Consider the following 20,297-nt stretch of genomic DNA (forward strand, 5'->3'; position numbering starts at 1 on the left):
ACGGGACGGATGGAAAAAATGGGCCATACGTCTAAGCACTTATGACATCACATATGATACCAGGACAACTATAAAATCACAAGCCCTAGCTGACTTTGTGACTGATTTCAGTCCAATCAAAATGACGACAACCAAGGAGAAGTTTCAAGAAGTCATTTCAAGAGTAAACACCAAACCATGGACACTATATACTGATGGAGCTTTAAACGTGAATGGAACGGGATTGGGGCTTGAACTCAAATTGCCACAGGGGATATGATAGCACATTTAATATGTTGTGACTTCAAAGCCACCAATAATGAAGCCGAGTACGAAGCATTGATCGTGGAGCTTATGACTGCTAAAGACATGAAGATCAAAATTATTGATGTAAACTGTAATTATTTATTGATCGTCAATCATTTCAACGGCTCCTATGAGGCTAATGATCCCAATATGATCACGTACTTAGACATTACCAAAAGATTAACCAACTATTTTGACACTTTCAACATACAATAAGTTCCAAGGGAGAACCATATCCAAGCCGATGCACTAGCTGGTCTGGGGGCTGTTTACAGAGGCCTCAACTTAAACAACATTCCAGTTATACATATTATGAGGCCTGCTGTTGAAAGGTTGGTTCACGATATAGAAGTATTAGCCCTTGATCAACATGACGATAATGCAAATAAGGTCATGGATAGCTGGATTCAAACATACAAAGATTATTTATAACTTGGAGTCAAACCTAGTAGCGATGATGAAGCTAGGATCCTTAGAATAAAGGCGTTAAGGTTAATACTCATAGATGACAAGTTGTTCAAGAAATCTTCTACGGGGTTACTTTAAAGATTCTTGAGAAGGCATGAAGCTGACATGGTCTTAAGAGATGCACATGAAGGAGAGTGTGGGAATCACACCAACGGAAGAAACCTCTCATTGAAGATTCTACGTTTAGGTTACTATCGGCCGATGTTAAGACAAGATACTTTAGATTACACGAAGAAATGTGACGCCTACCAGAGACATGCACCCATCATACATCAACCATTTGAGAATCTTAATATGTCCATCCCCCCTTGGCCTTTCATGAAGTGGGGGATGGACATTATGGGGAAGATGCCACCTGCACCTGGGTAGAAGGTGTTCTTGTTGGCTATGATATATTACTCTTCAAAGTGGATCGAAGTAGAGGCATTCAAGCAGGTCTAGTTGAAAGAGGTGATATCGTTCATCAAAAGGAACATTCTATACAAGTCCGGTGTACCATCTGAAATCATTTGTGATAATGGATCACAATTCATAAGTGACAAAATAGAAGCATTTTGCAAACGTTGGAACATCAACTTGATCAAGTCGACACCAAGATATCCTCAAGCAAACGGACAGGATAAATCGAGTAACAAGATCATAATCAACAATCTCAAGAAAAGACTAACATCATGCAAAGGAAAATGGGCTGAAGATTTGCCTTGGGTATTGTGGTCAGATAGGAAAACTCCAACCGGACATATGCCATACAGCTTAGTCTATGAGACTGAAGTTGTCTTACCAACAGAGATCATAATACCCACAATTAGGTATGGACTATTGAGGACTGACATGAACAGCACAGAATTGGCACATGACATAGAAATTGTAGTCGAGCTTCGAGAGATGGAAAAAGTACGTATGGTATCTTAACAACAAAGAGTTGCCAATACATATAACAAGCATGTCCATGTGAGAGCTTTCCATGTTGATGATTTGGTACTGAGGAAGACATTTCAGAATACTATGGACATGACAGTGAGAGTTTACCGACACTTGGGAAGGACCTTACCTTATTGATGCAGTTGTTGGACGTGGACCATATCGGTTATCAAGTTTGGATGGCTTGCAAGTATCATGAAGCTGGAACGCTTTACACTTGAAGCTTTATACCATATAAAGTTTTCAAATTCCTCTTTTAAATTCAGTTTTTAGGAATCTTTGATAAATAAGTCGCTAGGACATAGTTTATTATCAAATTTTGTTCATATTAGTATGACCTTTTACTTGAAGAAATTTGATGCCGTGTTTTTAACTCTTTGTGTTTTGCATCATGAGTTACGTGATTATGCAAGTTGTTTCTACCAATTGTGCTTGTCTTATAGATTTTTTCGTATTTACGTAAGTCTACTTTGATATAGTGCTCTTATAGTATTTATGTACATTAATGTATGACAAACAAAACGTGTCAACCAAGGACGTAAATGCTGATCACCCAACTACGATTGTGTTGCTTCAAATAAAAATGCTATACACAAGTAATAGTCATAGCCGGCATAAGTATTCTATTGAATTTATTACAATAATAAATAACACGTAAACATATTCACGTTACACTAATAAATGACATAATATTTGGTGAGTTTCAAGAGAGATAAAGGCCTCTTAACCACTCTACGAGTGCATGCACCAACATATATTGACGAATTATACAAAGAAAATTGAAAATTACAATTACATTTTGGAACATAGAATTAAATCATTAAGATACAAGAGGACGACAAAACAAAAGTTTGCTTTATAAAATTACGTAAGTGATCAATTCATTTTGTCAAGTAATTTGTTTGGATGTTTTCATCTTATAATAGCAATGATTAGGAGATTTTTTGCTTTGCAAGTAGAACAACAGTATATTAAGTGTTACGTATATGACGTCTTATAAAGGCGACCACTACAATAAACAAAGAGGAACAAGTCAAAAATACGCTAAAATACACAAGTAAAGACAAGTGATACGAGGATGACTGAAAAATATTTCATAGCGACGTACTTAAAGTCACGTCGAATGTTTCAAACCAAAAACCAACATAGAGAAAAACATGATCCCCCCACTATAAAAGCGAAACAAAGATTAAACATAGCAAAACCAAAATAAAGTACGGGATATAGAGCAAGTTTATGACAAAAGTAAATGTAAACATAAAACTACTCTTCGTCAATATTGTCATCCTTAGCCGATTTCGTCTCCACATCATCAGTTGGGGTGTTGAATTCATCCAAAGGGAAATCATCATCAGGAAACTCCTTGTAGATCTTCACGGTGTCGAGCACATCCCATGACTTCCATTCTCTTTTATGATATTCTAACATGGTGTCTACTCTAGTCCTCATGATCTGTTGATGAACGGCCTTCTCTGCTTCATCACGCATATCCTTCTCTAGAGACTGAACCTTAGAAATAAACTCTTCCAGCTCGTTCTGAACATCCTTCATTGCTTTGAGATTGTTAAAGGCCGACTCTTCAGCGGCTTGAATTTTAGAGGCACACTTGATATGGTCATCTTTCAATTCTTTGATCTTCTTCATGTCATGATTATACACCTCGCAAGCCACCATGATGCTTTGAAGAGTCTGTTAAAAGTATTGTAAATAAGAAATAAAGTAATAGGACTACATGTGAGAATTTACAACGATGCTTATATGGAAAGAGTAACCAGCAACATCGCTCATAATGGAATCTACAGGCTTTATAGAGAGAGCTTCTATGGATTGTGGAAGTAACATATCGCTTAGCATATGAGTGAATTTTGAAGGGCCAGCTGTAACATCATAATTTTGAATGGCCAAGGGAATGAAAGATTCAGACTTGATAGCTGAGGGGCCGACTTGCACTTTCTTTGTAGCAGGGGGTGCTAATAGGGCTAAACATAAGAGGAAATTTTGAAGACTCAGTCTCGGTTGATTTCTCATCACAAGATCTCTTAAATAAATCACGACTTGAAACAAATAGGGGCTTAATAACAGGTGGCTTAAACTCTATAACAATGAAAAAGGGTTCAATCCAAGTTAAAATAAAGGCCGAAAAGCAAAATGCAAAGCAGAAATACGCCAATAACGAGAAAGATCGATGTATACCTTTTGCATATAGACGACCAGTACTCATATCAACTCCTTTGATACTCTCTGGACTATCTTCTGATTCTGATGACAGGCTCTGGACAGATTGGGAAGATCTCGCAATGGGCATAACGACTTGTCTGCTCCTTGTACGGCTAGCAGCAGTCTTGATGATGCCTTTTCCAAAAGTACCTTTATCGCACTTGGAAAGGTTCTTTTTCATCTTTGCAACAAAGTCATCCACGTCGACAGTTCTAGCATTCCAGATAGGACGACCAAGACAGTTAGGCCAAATTCTCTCGCCAGGGGCAAGGACACGAATTTTCTCTACTGTAACTCTGGCTAAAGTGATGTTTTGGTCGGGTTCAAAGTCCGAATCTGATCAAGACATGGAGAACACAATTGTAACATACTCTAATACATATAGACATGCAAAGGTCAATAACCGAGGTTCATCAAGAGAATCATCTAATTACCAGATCGAATGTGTGGTTAGATAATTAACATGCAATGACAAATAATGAAAAATATTGATAAGAATTCAATAGGGTAAATGAAATACATGAGTTATTCCAACTATCCAACAAGTAATCAACATCATCACCAAGGGATTTCTTCTCAATGAAAAATAGTCATTTTTCCAATTGCGATAGTTAACAATGTCATGTTCAATGTCAATGGGTCATCGGTGTTCTCGTTGCTGAAGCCAATTCTATAACCGCTAAACTTCTTCAGACAATAGCAGTGTTTCACAACCTCAACATCAATTCCTGGGTGATGCTTCGTATCAATAGCATCTAAATATGCCAATGTTCTCCATGTAAAGGGCATCAATTGCCCAGGTGAAACACTGAGAGTTCTCAAAACCTTAGACACGAACTTAGAGAAAGGGAACATGAGACCTACATCGAAAGGATAATAGTAAAAGAAGATCCATCCCACTTTATACTAATCAGCGCACACCGAGGAATCAGGATTGATAGTGATGGCATTAGATTGGAACAACATCTTTGCCTCCTCGAATCTTTCAGGTTTCATGAAGCTTTTTAGGCTATCCCGAGAATCGAGTAGACACATGGCGACCCAATTGGTGGTTTCAGTTTAAGTATCAACAGGAGTAGAGTTACGAAAGTTAGAATTTTTGACATTTTTCTTTGCCATCGAGAGAGTTCAGAAAAAAGGGTGTGAATGGTTATTTTTTGTTGATAGAGAAAGTTATGAAGAAAATAAGATGCAAGGGACTAAAATGAGGGAGGGAGTATATAGGGAGTTGAAGGGGGTCATTGAAAAAGGCAATGAAGAGTCATTCTTGATAACTCAACAACCAATGCATGTATATCTGATTGGAAAACCACACGAGGCCCAAGGAATTTAAAAAATTACTTCACATTAGAGATAAACATTATTTCTAATAATGTTACTTTTTGAATTATCTGATGTTAAAAGATTTTTTCATATAAAATCTATTTTTTATTAATAAAATATGGGGATATTGTTATTCATCATTTTTTTATGTCGAGACACGACGAGAAGGGCAGACAAGATGCATGAATGGAAGGCGTCAGACAGAAATAGGAATTCGGATGATATAAGTTACAGATGGATAAGATAATCTTATAGTCTAAGTCATACACCAGCTCCGCTTTACAAGCATTAAACTAACTGAAAGAATGATTCTTCTGCAAGAGGTATGAGCACGAGGAGAAGCAGGGGAAGGATAAGCACGAGTTTGAATATGGCGAGAAAGGTGGAGGAGAAAAAGGAGGTTGGTTATAGAAATAAAATGAGCAAAACAGAAGGAAGGGGGATTGAACCAGGCATCAGTATATAAAACACTCAACAATACTTTACAAAAACACAAACTCGAGCTTTTCATTCACAAAGAAGAAGATCATCTTGCACTAGACACCATCACATTACACACACACGTAGCCTAAGAACACAAAGATAACAGTAGACATGATGTATGATCGAGACAATGTATCAAATCATACTCCTTGTTGTCATTATTAAACGATTAGTGGATCTTATTTAGGTTAGTTATACAATCCCACCCGCGGTTTTTTCCGTTCACGGGTTTTCCGTGTCACCAATCTTTCATGTCATTTACATTATTGTCGTTACTATTTTAGTTACATTGCACCAATTGATCAAATTAGTCCCTAGCATTTAACCTACTGAATTTGGTAAAAACATCTGTCTTGTTGCTTTTACCTTCAACGCCTTTACTTTCACAATTCTCACATCCAGCAACCTCACTACTTCCACTAATTTCACGTCCACATCTGCATTGCCCAATTTTTTGTTCATCTTTGAAAGTTTGAGATGCAATTTCCTATGCCTATTTGAATATAAATTAAAGTTTTTAATCAATGCATGTAGTACAAGAGCACCACAACTCCAGAAGTAAAAGCATATAATTAAAAAAGCAAATAAATAAGTGCATAGTAATATGGATAGAAAATACATCTTAAAAACACATTAAATATCACATTAATTATACTTCGAATTCTTTTCTGAAGAAAATAGACAAGGGTCGATATTGTAGGTTCCATAGTGATGTTGGTCATGATACCGATGATTATAGGCAATTCAGGGATGAGATTGATTATTTAATCTGAAAGGAAAATTTGGAGGTTTCCCCAAGGGCGAAGAGGATGAAGGCCAAAAAAGGTTAATGATCAAACAGATGATGATCCAAGGGATAACGACCAAGATCGTAACCAACAACTCTGAAGGCCAGTAATTAACATGATCACGGGAAGCCCAACAACTGCTGAGACTACAAGGAACTCTCGAAAAGTATATGAGAGAGAAGTGATAAATATAGTAGGAGAGGCACTTAAGTGTGCTAAGACTGAGATGCCGCTTGAGTTAGGCGGCCTCAACTTTGAAAGGTTTAAAGTTTCCTCAAGATGATCCTCTAGTTATCACCCCCGATAATCGGAAGTTGTCCTGTCAAAAGGGTCCCGGTCAATAACGGAGCTTCAATAGACATTCTGTTCTGCGAAATGTTTCTAAGGATGGGGTACACTAACTCCCAACTGACCCCCTCTGATGCACCCATCTATGGATTTAATGGAGTAGAGTGTCAAGTAAAAGGAGCGATTCAACTTCCTGTGACTATCAGGGAAGAGGCCATGCAGATGTTAAACTTTTAGGTGGTCAAGGTAGCCTCTACCTACAACACAATCATGGGAAGAACCGGGATTCATGTATTTAAGGTCGTGCCCTCAACCTACCATATGGTACTTAAGTTCCCAACCTGAAATGGTGTCGGAGAAGAGAAAGGAGATCAGAAAATGGCCCGAAGTTTCTATGTAGCAGCACTTAGGCCTGATAGAGCTGGGGGCAGGTTATCCCCATTGAAGACATGGATGTCCGTGAGAATGAAAAACTTCGGGGGAAACCAGCGGAGGACTTGATCCCAATCCCTTTAGATCCTTTAGAACATGATAAGGTCACATACGTTTGAGCATCTTTGGAGAAGCCCTTGAAGGGTCAACTGACTACATTCTTACAAAAAAATAGTGATATATTTGCTTGGACAATAGCTGACATGCCTGAAATTGACCCTGACCTTATGACTCAAAAGTTAAATATCGATCCAACTCGAAAGGCTGTCAACCAGAAGAAGAAAAATTATGCCCATGATAGGATGTAAGCCATCAAGCAAGATGTCAAGAAGCTCCTAGAAGCCAGATTTATCGAGGAAGTACAATTCCCCGAGTGGTTGGCTAACCCCGTGATGGTCAAGAAAGCTAATGGAAAGTGGAGGATGTGCATCGAATTTACTGATCTAAACGATGTATGCCCACAGGACTGATATCCCTACCTAGGATTGATACCCTAATCGATGCCACTGTTGGGCATGAGATGCTGAGCTTCATGGATGGCTTCAGCAGTTAAAATCAGATCAAAATGCAAAAATGATACCCGCAAGGTATCTTTCATAACCGACTTTGGTGTCGTTTGCTATTTTGTTATGGTTTTTGGAATTAAAAATGCAGGAGCTACTTATCAGAGATTGGTGAATAAGATTTTCTCCCATCTAATTGGAAAGACCAGGGAGGTCTATGTTGATGACATGTTAGTCAAAATCCTAGCCAAGGCCGATCATATCAAACATCTCATAGAGGCATTCGAAGTATTGAGGCATCACAAGATGATGTTGAACCTTGCCAAGTGAGCCTTTGGTGTTGGGTCTGAAAATATTTTAGGGGGACATGGTCTCAAAAAGAGGAATCAAGGCCAACCCCAATAAGATCAAAACCATCCTAGATATGGAGCCACCACACTCCATCAAGGATGTTTAGAAACTGACTGAAAGAATTACGGCTCTGGGAAGGTTTATCTCCAAGTCAGGAGACAAATGCCTCCCCTTCTTCAAAAACCTTAAGAAGGTGAAAAACTTTGAGTGAACAGCTGAGAGCCAAGAGGCCTTTCAGCAGTTAAAGAAGTACATGAATGAGGCCCCGTTGTTGGCCAAACCTAGTCCGGAGGACATCCTTTACTTATACCTTACAGTCTCTGAACAAGATGTGAGTGCCCACCTGGTAAAGGAAGGACAAAAACTCCAGAAGCCTGTCTACTATGTGGGAAAAATACTCCACGGAGCGGAGTTGAACTATTCCACCACTGAGAAGTTTGCACTTGCCCTAGTCACAACCTCGAGGAAGGTGAGGCCATACTTCCAGGCCCACAAGATCAAAGTCCTGACAGACCAACCTTTAAGGAACATCCTTTATAGCCCGAAAGCAAGTGGAAGGCTCATCAATGGGTAATTGAGTTGGGTGAATTTGATATCAAATACAAGACTTGAACAACCATCAAGGCTTAGGCCTTAGCAAACTTCATAGTCGAATGCACCATTTACGAACAATAAGTCAGGGGGCAAGAGATAGTAACCCCAGAAGGAGAAGAAAAAGAGAAAGATGAAGATGAAGATTTAACTCTGAAAGAGTATTGGATCTCTATTTTGACGGAGCGTCTAAAAAAAACCTTAAAGTTTGTGGAGATTCAAGACTTGTGGTTGCTCAAGTCAATGGAGAGTTTGAGGCCAAGGATGATACAATGGCCAAGTACCTGATAGTCGTGAAGGGAATACTGCTTTAGTTTGATGATTGGTACGCTAAACATGTTCCGAGAGAGGAGAACATTACGGTCGACGCCCTATCTAAGTTCTCCTCGCCTGAAATTGAGAACTACCTGAGAAATATCTATATCCAAGTCCCGAAGACCCCTACTATACATGTCATGAACTTGATAACACCAATTGGTGTGGCAAATTGTTGGATTGATCCAATCAAGATGCATCTTGAGGCTAGATGGCTCCCTGACGATCCTCAAGAGATACGCAAATTATTGGTAAGAGCATTGAGATATTCGTTGATTGAATGCCTCTTGTACAAAAGGTCTTTTGTCATTCCATACTTAAAGTGCTTGAGACCTCTTGAAGCAAAGGAGACGCTTCAGGAAGCCTATGATGGTTTTTGTGGACAACACTAGGGGGCAGGATCCTCGCTCTCAAGATAACTTGATTGGGATTCTACTGGCCAACAATGTTAGCTGATGCAAAGGCTTATGTAAAGAAATGTGACAGATGCCAGGGGCACGCTCCCATAGTACGACAGCCCCTAGAGAGGCTTATATTCATCGGTACACCCATCCCTTTTATAATATGGGGAATGGATATACTTGGTCCATTTTTTGTGGCATCGGGACAGAGAAAGTTCATTGTGATAGTCATAGACTACTAGATCTCTCGGAGTCTGGAATGTTCATAGCATCTTGGTAGGTGAGAGGCTCATCATTATCCGTAAGCATCACATCACCATCTTGAGTTAAGAGAAATTCATAATATCTCTCAAGCTCATGGTGAATCCTACTAGATCTACGAACAACCTGTGTTTCCCGAACATGATTACTTTCAATATTTTGATGTACATCCTAATCTCGTTCCAACTCTTGTTCAATGTTATCATGTGGTTCTCGATCTTCATCGAGATGTATTATCCTCCCACTGATTTACTTAGAAAGTAGTTCTCCCTCAAGAAATACAGCAGTCTGTAACAAACACTTTGTTCTCGAAAGGATTATAAAAACAATACCCTTTAGTCTCACTTGGGTATCCTACAAATAGCATCTATCTAACTTTGGTACAAGTTTGTCAGAGGCTAAACGTTTCACAAAGGCTTCATGTCCCCTAATTTTTATAAATGACATGCTATGACGTTTCTTAGTCCATATCTCATATAGAGTCTTTTGAACCACTTTTGTCAAAACCTCGGTTAAGTGTATATATAGCCGTTTCTAGAGCATAGCCCCAAAAACTGATTGAAAGATCCACTTGACTCATCATCGATCGCATTATGTCTAATAAGGTACGATTTTTCCTCCCGGGATCTCTATTTCATTGAGGTGTTTAAGAAGGAGTCAGTTGTAATACAATATCACACTCTTTCAAGAATCTCTTAAATTTGAGGCTTAAGTATTCTCCTCCACGATCCGATCGTAAAACTTTTATACTTTCCCCGATTTGCTTTTCTACTTTGGCTTTATATCTTTTGAACATTTCAAAAGAATCGGATTTGTTTTTCATAAGAACTACATATCCATATCTACTGAAATCATCAGTAAATGTTATGAAGTAGTATAAGCCGCCCCTTTCCATCATATACATTTGACCACATACATCATTATGTATAAGTCCTAATCGTTCGGTGGCCCTGTCAGCTGATTAGGTAAAATAAGCTTTAGTCATTTTGCCAATGAGACAAAGTTCACATCTTTTGTATGATCAAAATCAAACTTATCCAAGTATCCATCTGTACGTAACTCAGAAATGCATTTCTCATTAATATGGCCTAAACGATAATGCTAGAGATAGCGTTTGATTTGAGTCATCGTAGAACATATAAATTGTTAACTAATTGTGCAACATTACAAGCCTTATCATTAAAATAGAAAAAAAAATTGTTGTTTATTTAATTAAAATGAAAACCTTTCTTGTCCTGACAAGAAATTGATATAATGTATCCACTAAAGGCAAACACATAATAACAATTTATCAAGTTCTCAATCTCTCCTTATGGGCAAAATTAGGTATCGAGTTCTATCAACTAGAGCAACAACATTTGATCCAATTCTAACCTGATACCTGAAGTTTGACCATTGCTGGTCTTCTTCTTTAGATCTTCAAAACAAGCTCGACAATTTAACTTCCAATCATCCAGTTATTTCCACAGAAGTGACAATCATCTTTTTTAGCAACACCACTGCCAGGCTTCAAAAGCCTTTTGGGATTGGACTTTGGTTTGGCACCAAACAAGATCAAATCTTCACCTTGCCTGTCCACTATCCTCTCTCATTTGCAGTCCATCTGTACACCATCAATATGGACATAGTTCATGCCTTTATCATGTTGTTTTCAGTAGTTCTAAACATGCCTCTCAACTCAATGGGTGTTTTATCTATCTCATTCATTTTGTTCATAACAATTTGAGAATAGAATTTGTTCAAAGATTGCTTGATCAAATCAAGCTGAGTTTTTAGACCAATCTTGAAACCCAAAATATCAAGGTACATATACCTATCATCTTTAGAACATTTGACCCAACCGGATCTTATTCTCCCATTTATACAAATTTATAGTGCCTTATTATTGTCAAATCTTTCTTGACGAGCCTATCCTTCAAACATCCTTTGAAGGTGTTCAATCACATCATAAGCATCAATATGCTCTTGTTGCTTATAAAGCTCGTCACTCATAATTGTAAGCATGGGACATGAAATATCTTTTGCATAATCAATTTGCTTCAGGTAAGTATTTTGTTCAACACATGTTTCAGTCTCAGCTAGCAGAAATAAGGGAGGGGTTTTAGTGACATCCTTGAACCCGAGGACAATCCACAACTTCCCATGTTAGTCAAGGAAATTATTTCATGTCAGCTTGTCCTTCTCAAGGACTATTACATAGAGAAATCATTTGTGTTATTTGTCATTTGATATCTACAATATTAAAGTGCATAAAATGAATTAGTCTACGTATGATCATTAAATTATGTTCAAGTGATTATTCATATATATATATATATTTATAATATATATCTCCTACTATTTTTATCAAATAAGTAGCCCTAACTATTAATTCGAAAAGAATATCTTCTATATCCTTTCTAGTGACCCAAGATCCATATTTCACCATGCGTAAGGTCAGCTTTGGCTTTTCTCCTAAAACATGATTATTTAGGTAGACAACATTTGTCAATTATATCAACTATATAACTCTTGGATAGCTTGGTGGAATAACACTTGTTCATATTTATCTAACAAATCTCGCCAAAGTCTATGCCTCTAAGTTCACAATCCTATTATGGTAATCAAGTTAAGTCAAACCCAATAGTCAAAAAGTATCAATATACTTCAACACATCTCCCACGATAGATGAGAGTACTTTGCTTTGGCGAACCCACTCCTTATTGATCTAGGGGATAACAGATTGGACTCATTGGAAGACATCTGATCAACTTAATATTAACTTTAGAGTTTTGTTAATTTTAAAACGATCATGATCCCATCATAAAGAGATTCCCAATTTTTCCTTGAATAAATGACTTTAAATCAATATTCGTCAATGGTTTGATTTCTAGGTAGTGAGGGAGTCACAACGATCTCGCTTAAAACCCACAACCTTACAAGTTCAATGAACTCGCTTTTGACAAAATTGCCCCATGTCGGAAATAAATAAGATTAGTATTTTATTCCGTGTTTCATAAACACGAGAATCTCATAATCATTTGTTCATTTTAAAATCTTGAATTATTACAGATTTTATCTTGTTAGGAAAGCATGGCATGAGTGTCGTATCTAATACATACATCCTTAATCTAATTAAACATGCATCACTAAACTACTCTACACATACGTTCATCATATGAGCATATATATGTAAAGTGTAATAAATTAAATGTGGTTGGTTATGGATTCATCCTATGTGATCTTCATCAAGCTAATGACAAAGATCTAGGTCAATCTAAGGTGAAAAATAAATACATGCTAGCTATTACATATCTTCTTTCTTGTATTGCTTCCTTTGATGTCCTTCATGTGGGATTACCCTTCCTTGATCTTCAAATATTCATATATTAGTGTACATTAAAAGGATGAAATATAAAAACTAATCTAATGAACTTACAAGAAGAACTCGAGTTACATTCGAGATTTAATAATTACAAGATCGAACGACATGCGATATGCATTTAAAAAATCAAAACCATTAACCTAAGGTCATAAGCCATAACCATCCACCATGCTCAATTAACACATAAGAAAATGTTAGAACATATAATCTGATCTTAACATATCATACCCATCATGATCTAATCATAAAAACCAAATATGGAAAAAAAAATCAGAAAATTTGAAATTAAATCTGAGAACATTAAATCACAGATTACAGGGTCTAAACACCGTCAAATGCTTTACAGACGAGTCGATGATGGCTTTAGACATCCGTTTTGTTCAGACGCTCGATTCCCTATAGAATAGGGTATTCGTTTGCGAAAATCGGACATCAAACCCAAATTTCAGAGAATTTGCAACATCTGATTCAGAATCACTATCTAATACTATTCTCATAATAAGAACAAATATAAATCATGTATATATCAGTATACATACAGATTATATAATCATCATATGATTATACAACTCACATGAATATTGTATATTAAATTTATACATATACAAACATATTGTATCAACATGAAAACATGGCAAAAATAGATATTTAATTCGCAGTAAGAATCTTTACCTTAAAGAAGCTTTAAGACTTCATTAATGGAGGATTAATGGAGTTCCAAACCTTGTTGAATCACCATGTATCCCGTTCTCGCGATCTATGCTCTACGGTATCCACACTGACGCTTTTCTTGAAGGATTGATGTGTATTAGCACCCGAAAACTCCATATCTACCTCTCTTCCTCATTCTCCTTGAACGACTAAGGTTTTGTAAACCATGTATTATTTTTATATAAATCAGCCCTCAAAGAGTTTATATAGAGAGAAGAATGAGTTTTCTAATTATAATCTAATTATAATTAATACTAATCCGAAATCCTAATTTTTTATTTAATTAAGTCACACTTAATTAATTAATAACTTATTTCAAAATTAGTTTAAGTAATTTTTCTATTTTATTTAAATAATTAATTAAGTCATACTTAATTTATATCATAAATAAAATAAATTACTTATTTAATTTAAATTCATAATTTAAATTATTTTTCCTCAAGCGTCTCTGTGTGTGACCCTGTAGGTTATTATTATGTTGACAATAATTTTAATATCTCATATTAAAATCATAAACAATGAGCGGCATCTAGTAATACATCATTGCTACCCAGGTAATAATAATTGAATCGGTGATTCGATTAAATCTTTCGTGATAATGTACAATGTAATATAATCCCTTTAACCAAATATTATAGATTAAACTAGAGGCATGTAATTTGTCATCCTCATCATAGTTTAATCCAAGTTTCCTTGATTAATGAGTAGACTATCATATAAAATCAACATTTGAGCGTGGCCACACATTTCATAGTCTAGCCCACACAAGAGGCCAATAATATCACTCCTAAAATAGGAGGGTTAAATCCCATCTAGATCATTCATATTTCTCATTCGATTCATAATATACCCAATATCCACTTTTACCATTACCCGGTCAATGATAACTTTTAATGGAATTGATGTATACTAATTCTCGTATAAAAATATAATGACTTCAGGTCTAAGGACCATTACATCATTATCACTGTGAAAATAACTTATGACACTCTAAACATGTAGTTTCTCACAATAGGTCAATCCAGCACCATGTATCTAACATATGTGCCTATGTTTTGACTTTAGTATCACCATACCTATGATCAATGAGATGTGATCATCAGCCAACAAACATACTAGTCTTAATGCATTATAATCGACTAGGGACCTTTAGGAATATTGATACTATTCTCATAGTCTCATTTCTAAGTCACATACTTAGAGATATAGAATTGCATATCATATTCCAAGGACATTTATTAATCTAACATTTATATCGTAGTAAATTAAGAATTAATAAATTATAAAAGGAATTGTTGGTGAGACTGCGTAGCTGTATGAATAGTTATGTGATAACTCAACACGAGAACAACACTATAACATGACAGGTTTATAATACTACATCTATACAAGAAATCAGAAGAAATGAAGATAAGGCAAATACAAAGAATCAAAATATTAGAAGAAAGTTTGAAGTTTTTTTATAGGTCACTGAAAGAAGTTCATTAATCTGATCATGCCTCAGTGAAGAACAGTAAATGAAGTATTCAAGAATGTAGTAGCAATGAAGATATTGTCCAAAGTACCAGAAAGGATTCCAGTGAAAGTACAGATGTTTATTGACAATTAGTGCTCGAAGCAATAAAGTTGTTGCAAGCTTAACAATGTAATCAAGGCTATAATACGAAGACCTGAATCAGAGCTAGTCATCTGTGAACCAGACCAGTTGCACTAGGCGTTAGGTTTTCATGAAAGGAATCTGAGTATTATCATTAAAAGGATTGTTAAGTGAGGATTCGTATCAGGGAATACAGGTTTTATGATTCAGACGAAGACTCAAGAGAGAAGACTTGAAGATAGGACAACTCAGGGAATGCAATGCTCTATAGAAACTAAGTCAAGGTGATCACTACCTTGTAGTAGGAGTCATCCTGATCAGTATATTGGTCTTTAGAAGCAATATCTTGGAAGTATGGTTCAATATTTTAGTACAGGAACTGATCTTGACTTAGTGTGATACATAGAGAAGTGGAGTGAATTTTTTCTAAGGCAAAAACACCCTTTGCTCCCCTCTGGCCGCCATAGAGAAGTGGAGTGAATTTTTCTAAGGCAAAAACACCCTCTGCACCCCTCTGGTCACCATAGAGAAGTGGAGTGAATTTTTTGTAAGGCAAAAACACCCTATGCTCCCCTCTGGTCGCCATAGAGAAGTGGAGTGAATTTTTTCCAAGGCAAAAACACCCTCTGCTCCCCTTTGGTTGCCATAGAGAAGTGTAGTGAATTTTTTTAAGGCAAAACACCCTTTGCTCCCCTCTGGTTGCCATAGGGAAGTGGAGTGAATTTTTTCTAAGGCAAAAACACCCTCTATTCCCCTCTGGTCACCATAGAGAAAAGGGATGAATTTTTCTAAGGCAAAATTCACTCTTGGTCGCCAGAGAACTATCTCTCTCACCTCAGCCACAACATTATTGATTAATTATTAATTAATTTATGTTGTTTTATTCAGAGCCACATATTTCAATTGATATAAAGTCTACACATCTGAAGTAGATGATATCAGTTGTATTGTTCAGAGTTTTTATCTTCTTCTCCAACGAGAGGAGATAAAACAAGCAGCAAAGAAAATACAGAGAAGCTTCGGGCACATTGTAAATCCGTTATACTTCTCACCGGAGTAATGTTATAATGCCCAATTTAATTCTTGTATATTCATAGGGGCATTATTATCGTTACCCGATAATTAAATCCTTAGACAAACAAAATCTAGATCATTGTATAGGATTTAATTTGTTGATCTTTGTAGAAGCAAGAACATTGTTGTTCTTGGTTTGTAGCCGGTTAATTTATTTACCGGAGTGTAGCAACACCCCTCGCGGATTTATATATGAATACATACTTCACCGAATATCTTGTGTTCCTCATATTATATTCTTAAACACTATTCACCTCAAGAACAGGGAACCACTAACCGAGCACTAAATCGATATTCGCTAAAGATTCAAAAGAATTTTTAATTTAGTGATTATCGTATTCAACCCCCCTTCTACGATAATTCGGGACCTAACAATTGGTATCAGAGCTTACTGATTGATATACAAATCATGATCCTCAAATTAATTTATTTATTAATTTTTCATTTACATAAATTTATTTTGTAAATTTGATTTAGCAAATTTATTTTATAAATTTAATTTAAATATATTTATTTTATGAACTTAATTTAAATAAATTTATCTTATAAATTTAACTAAATTAATTTACCACTTAAATTTTAGTGAATAAAAATTTATAATTTAATTAGTTTTTGATTCAATTATTTAACTGCCAATTTTTAGACTCTTTGATTCCTTTGCTTGAATTAGTAGTTCATAATTGGCACCTTCAGTTTACTTGTAGAGTAGTACAAGGCATATGGAGTCGCCACAGAGCTGTTATTTTGGTTAAGGCAAAGTCGGCTGCCCTTGGTCACCACTGAACTCATGTGTAAAGAATTACTCCAAGGCAATGTAGGAGTCGCCATAGAAGGATTTATAGGTGATACTAGTAGTCGCCACAAGTTCTCCTACTCGCTCCACACAGGAGTCGCCATACAGACTACTTAGCTTAGAAATAATCCAAGTCAGTATCCTAGTACCTTGTAGTCGCCACAGAGACAACAGAGGTCGCCTTAGAGGAGTTACAAATTTGGCTAAGGAAGTCATTCTCTACTGTTATCACCCTCTAGTCGCATAGAACTATTTATACAAGGGTGAAGTTGTAGTTGTCAGTTACTACTGAATAAAGTCTGTAACCCCAAAAATTGTGTATTTCTGATTTATTTATTTTTCCATAAAATTTAAAATTCTTTAATTTATGTTTATTTAATTTTTAAGAAAATTCAAAATTCTTGAAAATTAGATTTTACGTAAATATTTTTTTTTATTAATTTATTTTCTAAGAAAATTAAAAATATTGGAAATTTAAATTTCTCTTAAATATTAAATTAAGGGTACTAAAAGGATTGGTAGACTCAGGATTCTTCGGGCTTTTAAAGATAATTTTAATCTTTCGAAGAAAACGAAGTCCATGTGCTATTCAGACGGAAAATTCCCGAACATGGATTTTGAAGATAATGGTTTTCTTATTCCAATGAAGCTGATTTCAAGACCCATAGAAGAGAATTGTGGAGGTCAGAGAGAATAGTGGGGATAAACAAATATCGCAGTCATAGCTAGTAAAGTTGAAACCTCAGGACAGAATATAAGAGTTATTAATAGCTGAATCAGAAGAAGCTCAGGTAGAAGTACTTGTGGGACTGAACGTCAGGGCAGTGTTTCACATGTCAGGGAAGTTTAGTCGCATCAGATTCACAAGGAGTACTTATGCTATATTCAAGGATCAAGCCTATCTATTCCGAAGCAGAGAGTCTTACAGATTCAGTTCAAGAGGTGGTTACAAGACAGAGATTGGGACATAAACAAGATTTGATAGTTACAGTTCTGACAAGCAATATTTGTCAAGTAACTATCAGGGGTATTGCTATAATAGAACAAGAAGCTTGACAAACAAGGATGAGTAGGGATTCAGTTGAAGAATAGTAACAAAGGTGGAATATTTTCTTAGGGAAGTAGCCAATCAAAACTTATAGTACACGGGAAAGAGTTGGGATAGATCAGATAACGAGAAGGAAGATCATGAATATCTTGCTTTCATAGAAATCTCTGAAGATGGTCCAACTCACATATCTCAGGTTTCAAATTCTTAAACCACTGCAATATTTTGCTCTCAATATTCAATGCCTGATAAGATCATAGTGGTAAAATATTTAACACTCGCACAAGCATGATAGCATCACATATAGATAATGCGAACTAGTTCACTAGATTATTATTCTGGTAACTAGGATTGATGTTTAACTTATGCATGTTGCTTTAGATGATCTTAAATATGTGTTTGAATATTTGTTGAACATGATTAATTGCTTTGATGAGATATATGTTTTCCAGCACTTAAGACCTTTGTTTATGCTTACTCTCTGTATCCTATTATATTGTGATTTATTTATTTGATCTGAATTGTTTGTTAAGATGTGTTAGTTTATAATTGGATTGAGACAACTAGATGAGATACACCAACAAGATTGGACTAGATAGAATTAGTGATTTATTTGTTAATTCCATTTGTTCCATATCATGTATGTCTTGCTTAATTCGTATGTATAATGTTTCTGAATGAATGTCATGTATTCCTAATACAATGCTTGCATATTTTTATGCCATAAATGCATCTCTTAATACTTGCATTAATTGTATAAAAAACATGTTTAGGATTATAATAGGGCAAAGACTGCTAGTCCTCCTTATGTAAGGTTGGAACCATTTTTCCCTAGCCTAGAGAGAAATCTGTCAAGGGTATTTAAATGGAGAAAATGGCCAGTCAAAGATAAGAATTAGCATGATAAGGTTGCAGCTATTGTTATCTCTAATTATCATAATATCTCTAATCTATCAGGACCCAAATTGATAAGTTGGGTACCAAGAACTATTAATCCATTTGTGAGTGCAGGACATAACAAGTTAATTGATTCATATGTATTATTGGTAATTCATACTCAAGGCATATGATCAAAGAAAGAGCCTCACAATCAAATACGATTAACAAAAGCTATTCCGTCCATAATCTTTGGAGATGACAACAAAGGTTTTCAGTTGTTTGTAGGTCTTTGAATTTGCAGCTAAGACTTGTGAGGATATTCTTCATGGCTACTCAGTGAAGTCTACAACCTACAGGGCATTTATGGTTGATCAACAAAAGGGGATAGACAGTCTAAGTGTATAGTTCAACAACTCCATGCTTCAAGCTGTTAAAGGAGAAATTAATGGTATTGATGATTCATATCCAAGAAGTGGAATGGTAGTGTAATACACAACTCATTATTTCAATGAAGCCAGTCAGCAAGGGTAAGGATTTTTAGGAAATCCTAGCAACAGCTTAGGAGGAGCAAAAGAAGGATCAACTAGTCAGACACAACACCATATTGAAAATTCAGAGGACACGACAAGAACATATCTGCCGAGACAAAGGGTTTGATTTCAAGTCTATTCCTAGAGTTTAGTTCTTAAGTGATCCAGATGGTGGAGTAATGATTAGCATGGATACTGAGTATAAATGATTATTTCTCTAGTTTTCTGTCTGAAGAAGAACATAAGAAAGTTACAGAAGCTCTAATAGATCCGGATTGATTGGGTGATTGCAAAACAAGATGAACTCAGTCAGTCAACAAATAGATTGTAGGGAAGCTGGTCTCCAAACCAAATGACAATTTTGTAATTGGTACATGGATAACCAGATTCAAAACTGGATGGAATGGCATTGTTATGAGGGACAAGGCCAAACTGGATGCCAGGTTATTATCTGGAAGCAATATCTAACAGAAAGCACCAATGACGAGACTTGAGTATATTACGACATATCAGGAACCTGATGCATATTTTACCTGGAATTGGACTCTGGTAAATGTGTACAAGTGCACTCCTGGTTGGTGAGTCAAAAGAGGAAGTCAATGCACCACAGTTGATGGACTTTGCAGTTGCAGATCTATTGGACTAGGTATATCTCTTCTCCACAAGCTCACTTT

The 20,297-nt window shown here is 36.0% G+C and overlaps 1 protein-coding gene across 1 annotated transcript; it reads left to right on the forward strand.

The window, feature by feature from the left end:
* The first annotated feature begins 858 nt into the window (after positions 1–858).
* On the forward strand, positions 859–1,665 carry LOC141674068 (uncharacterized). The gene is made up of 2 exons (XM_074480795.1): positions 859–1,118; positions 1,224–1,665. The coding sequence occupies exons 1-2, from the start codon at positions 859–861 to the stop codon at positions 1,663–1,665; spliced, it is 702 nt and encodes a 233-aa protein (XP_074336896.1).
* The last annotated feature ends 18,632 nt before the right edge of the window (positions 1,666–20,297 follow it).

The sequence above is a fragment of the Apium graveolens genome, chromosome 7 (genome assembly GCF_009905375.1).
Source record: "Apium graveolens cultivar Ventura chromosome 7, ASM990537v1, whole genome shotgun sequence".
NCBI classification, from domain to species: domain Eukaryota; kingdom Viridiplantae; phylum Streptophyta; class Magnoliopsida; order Apiales; family Apiaceae; genus Apium; species Apium graveolens.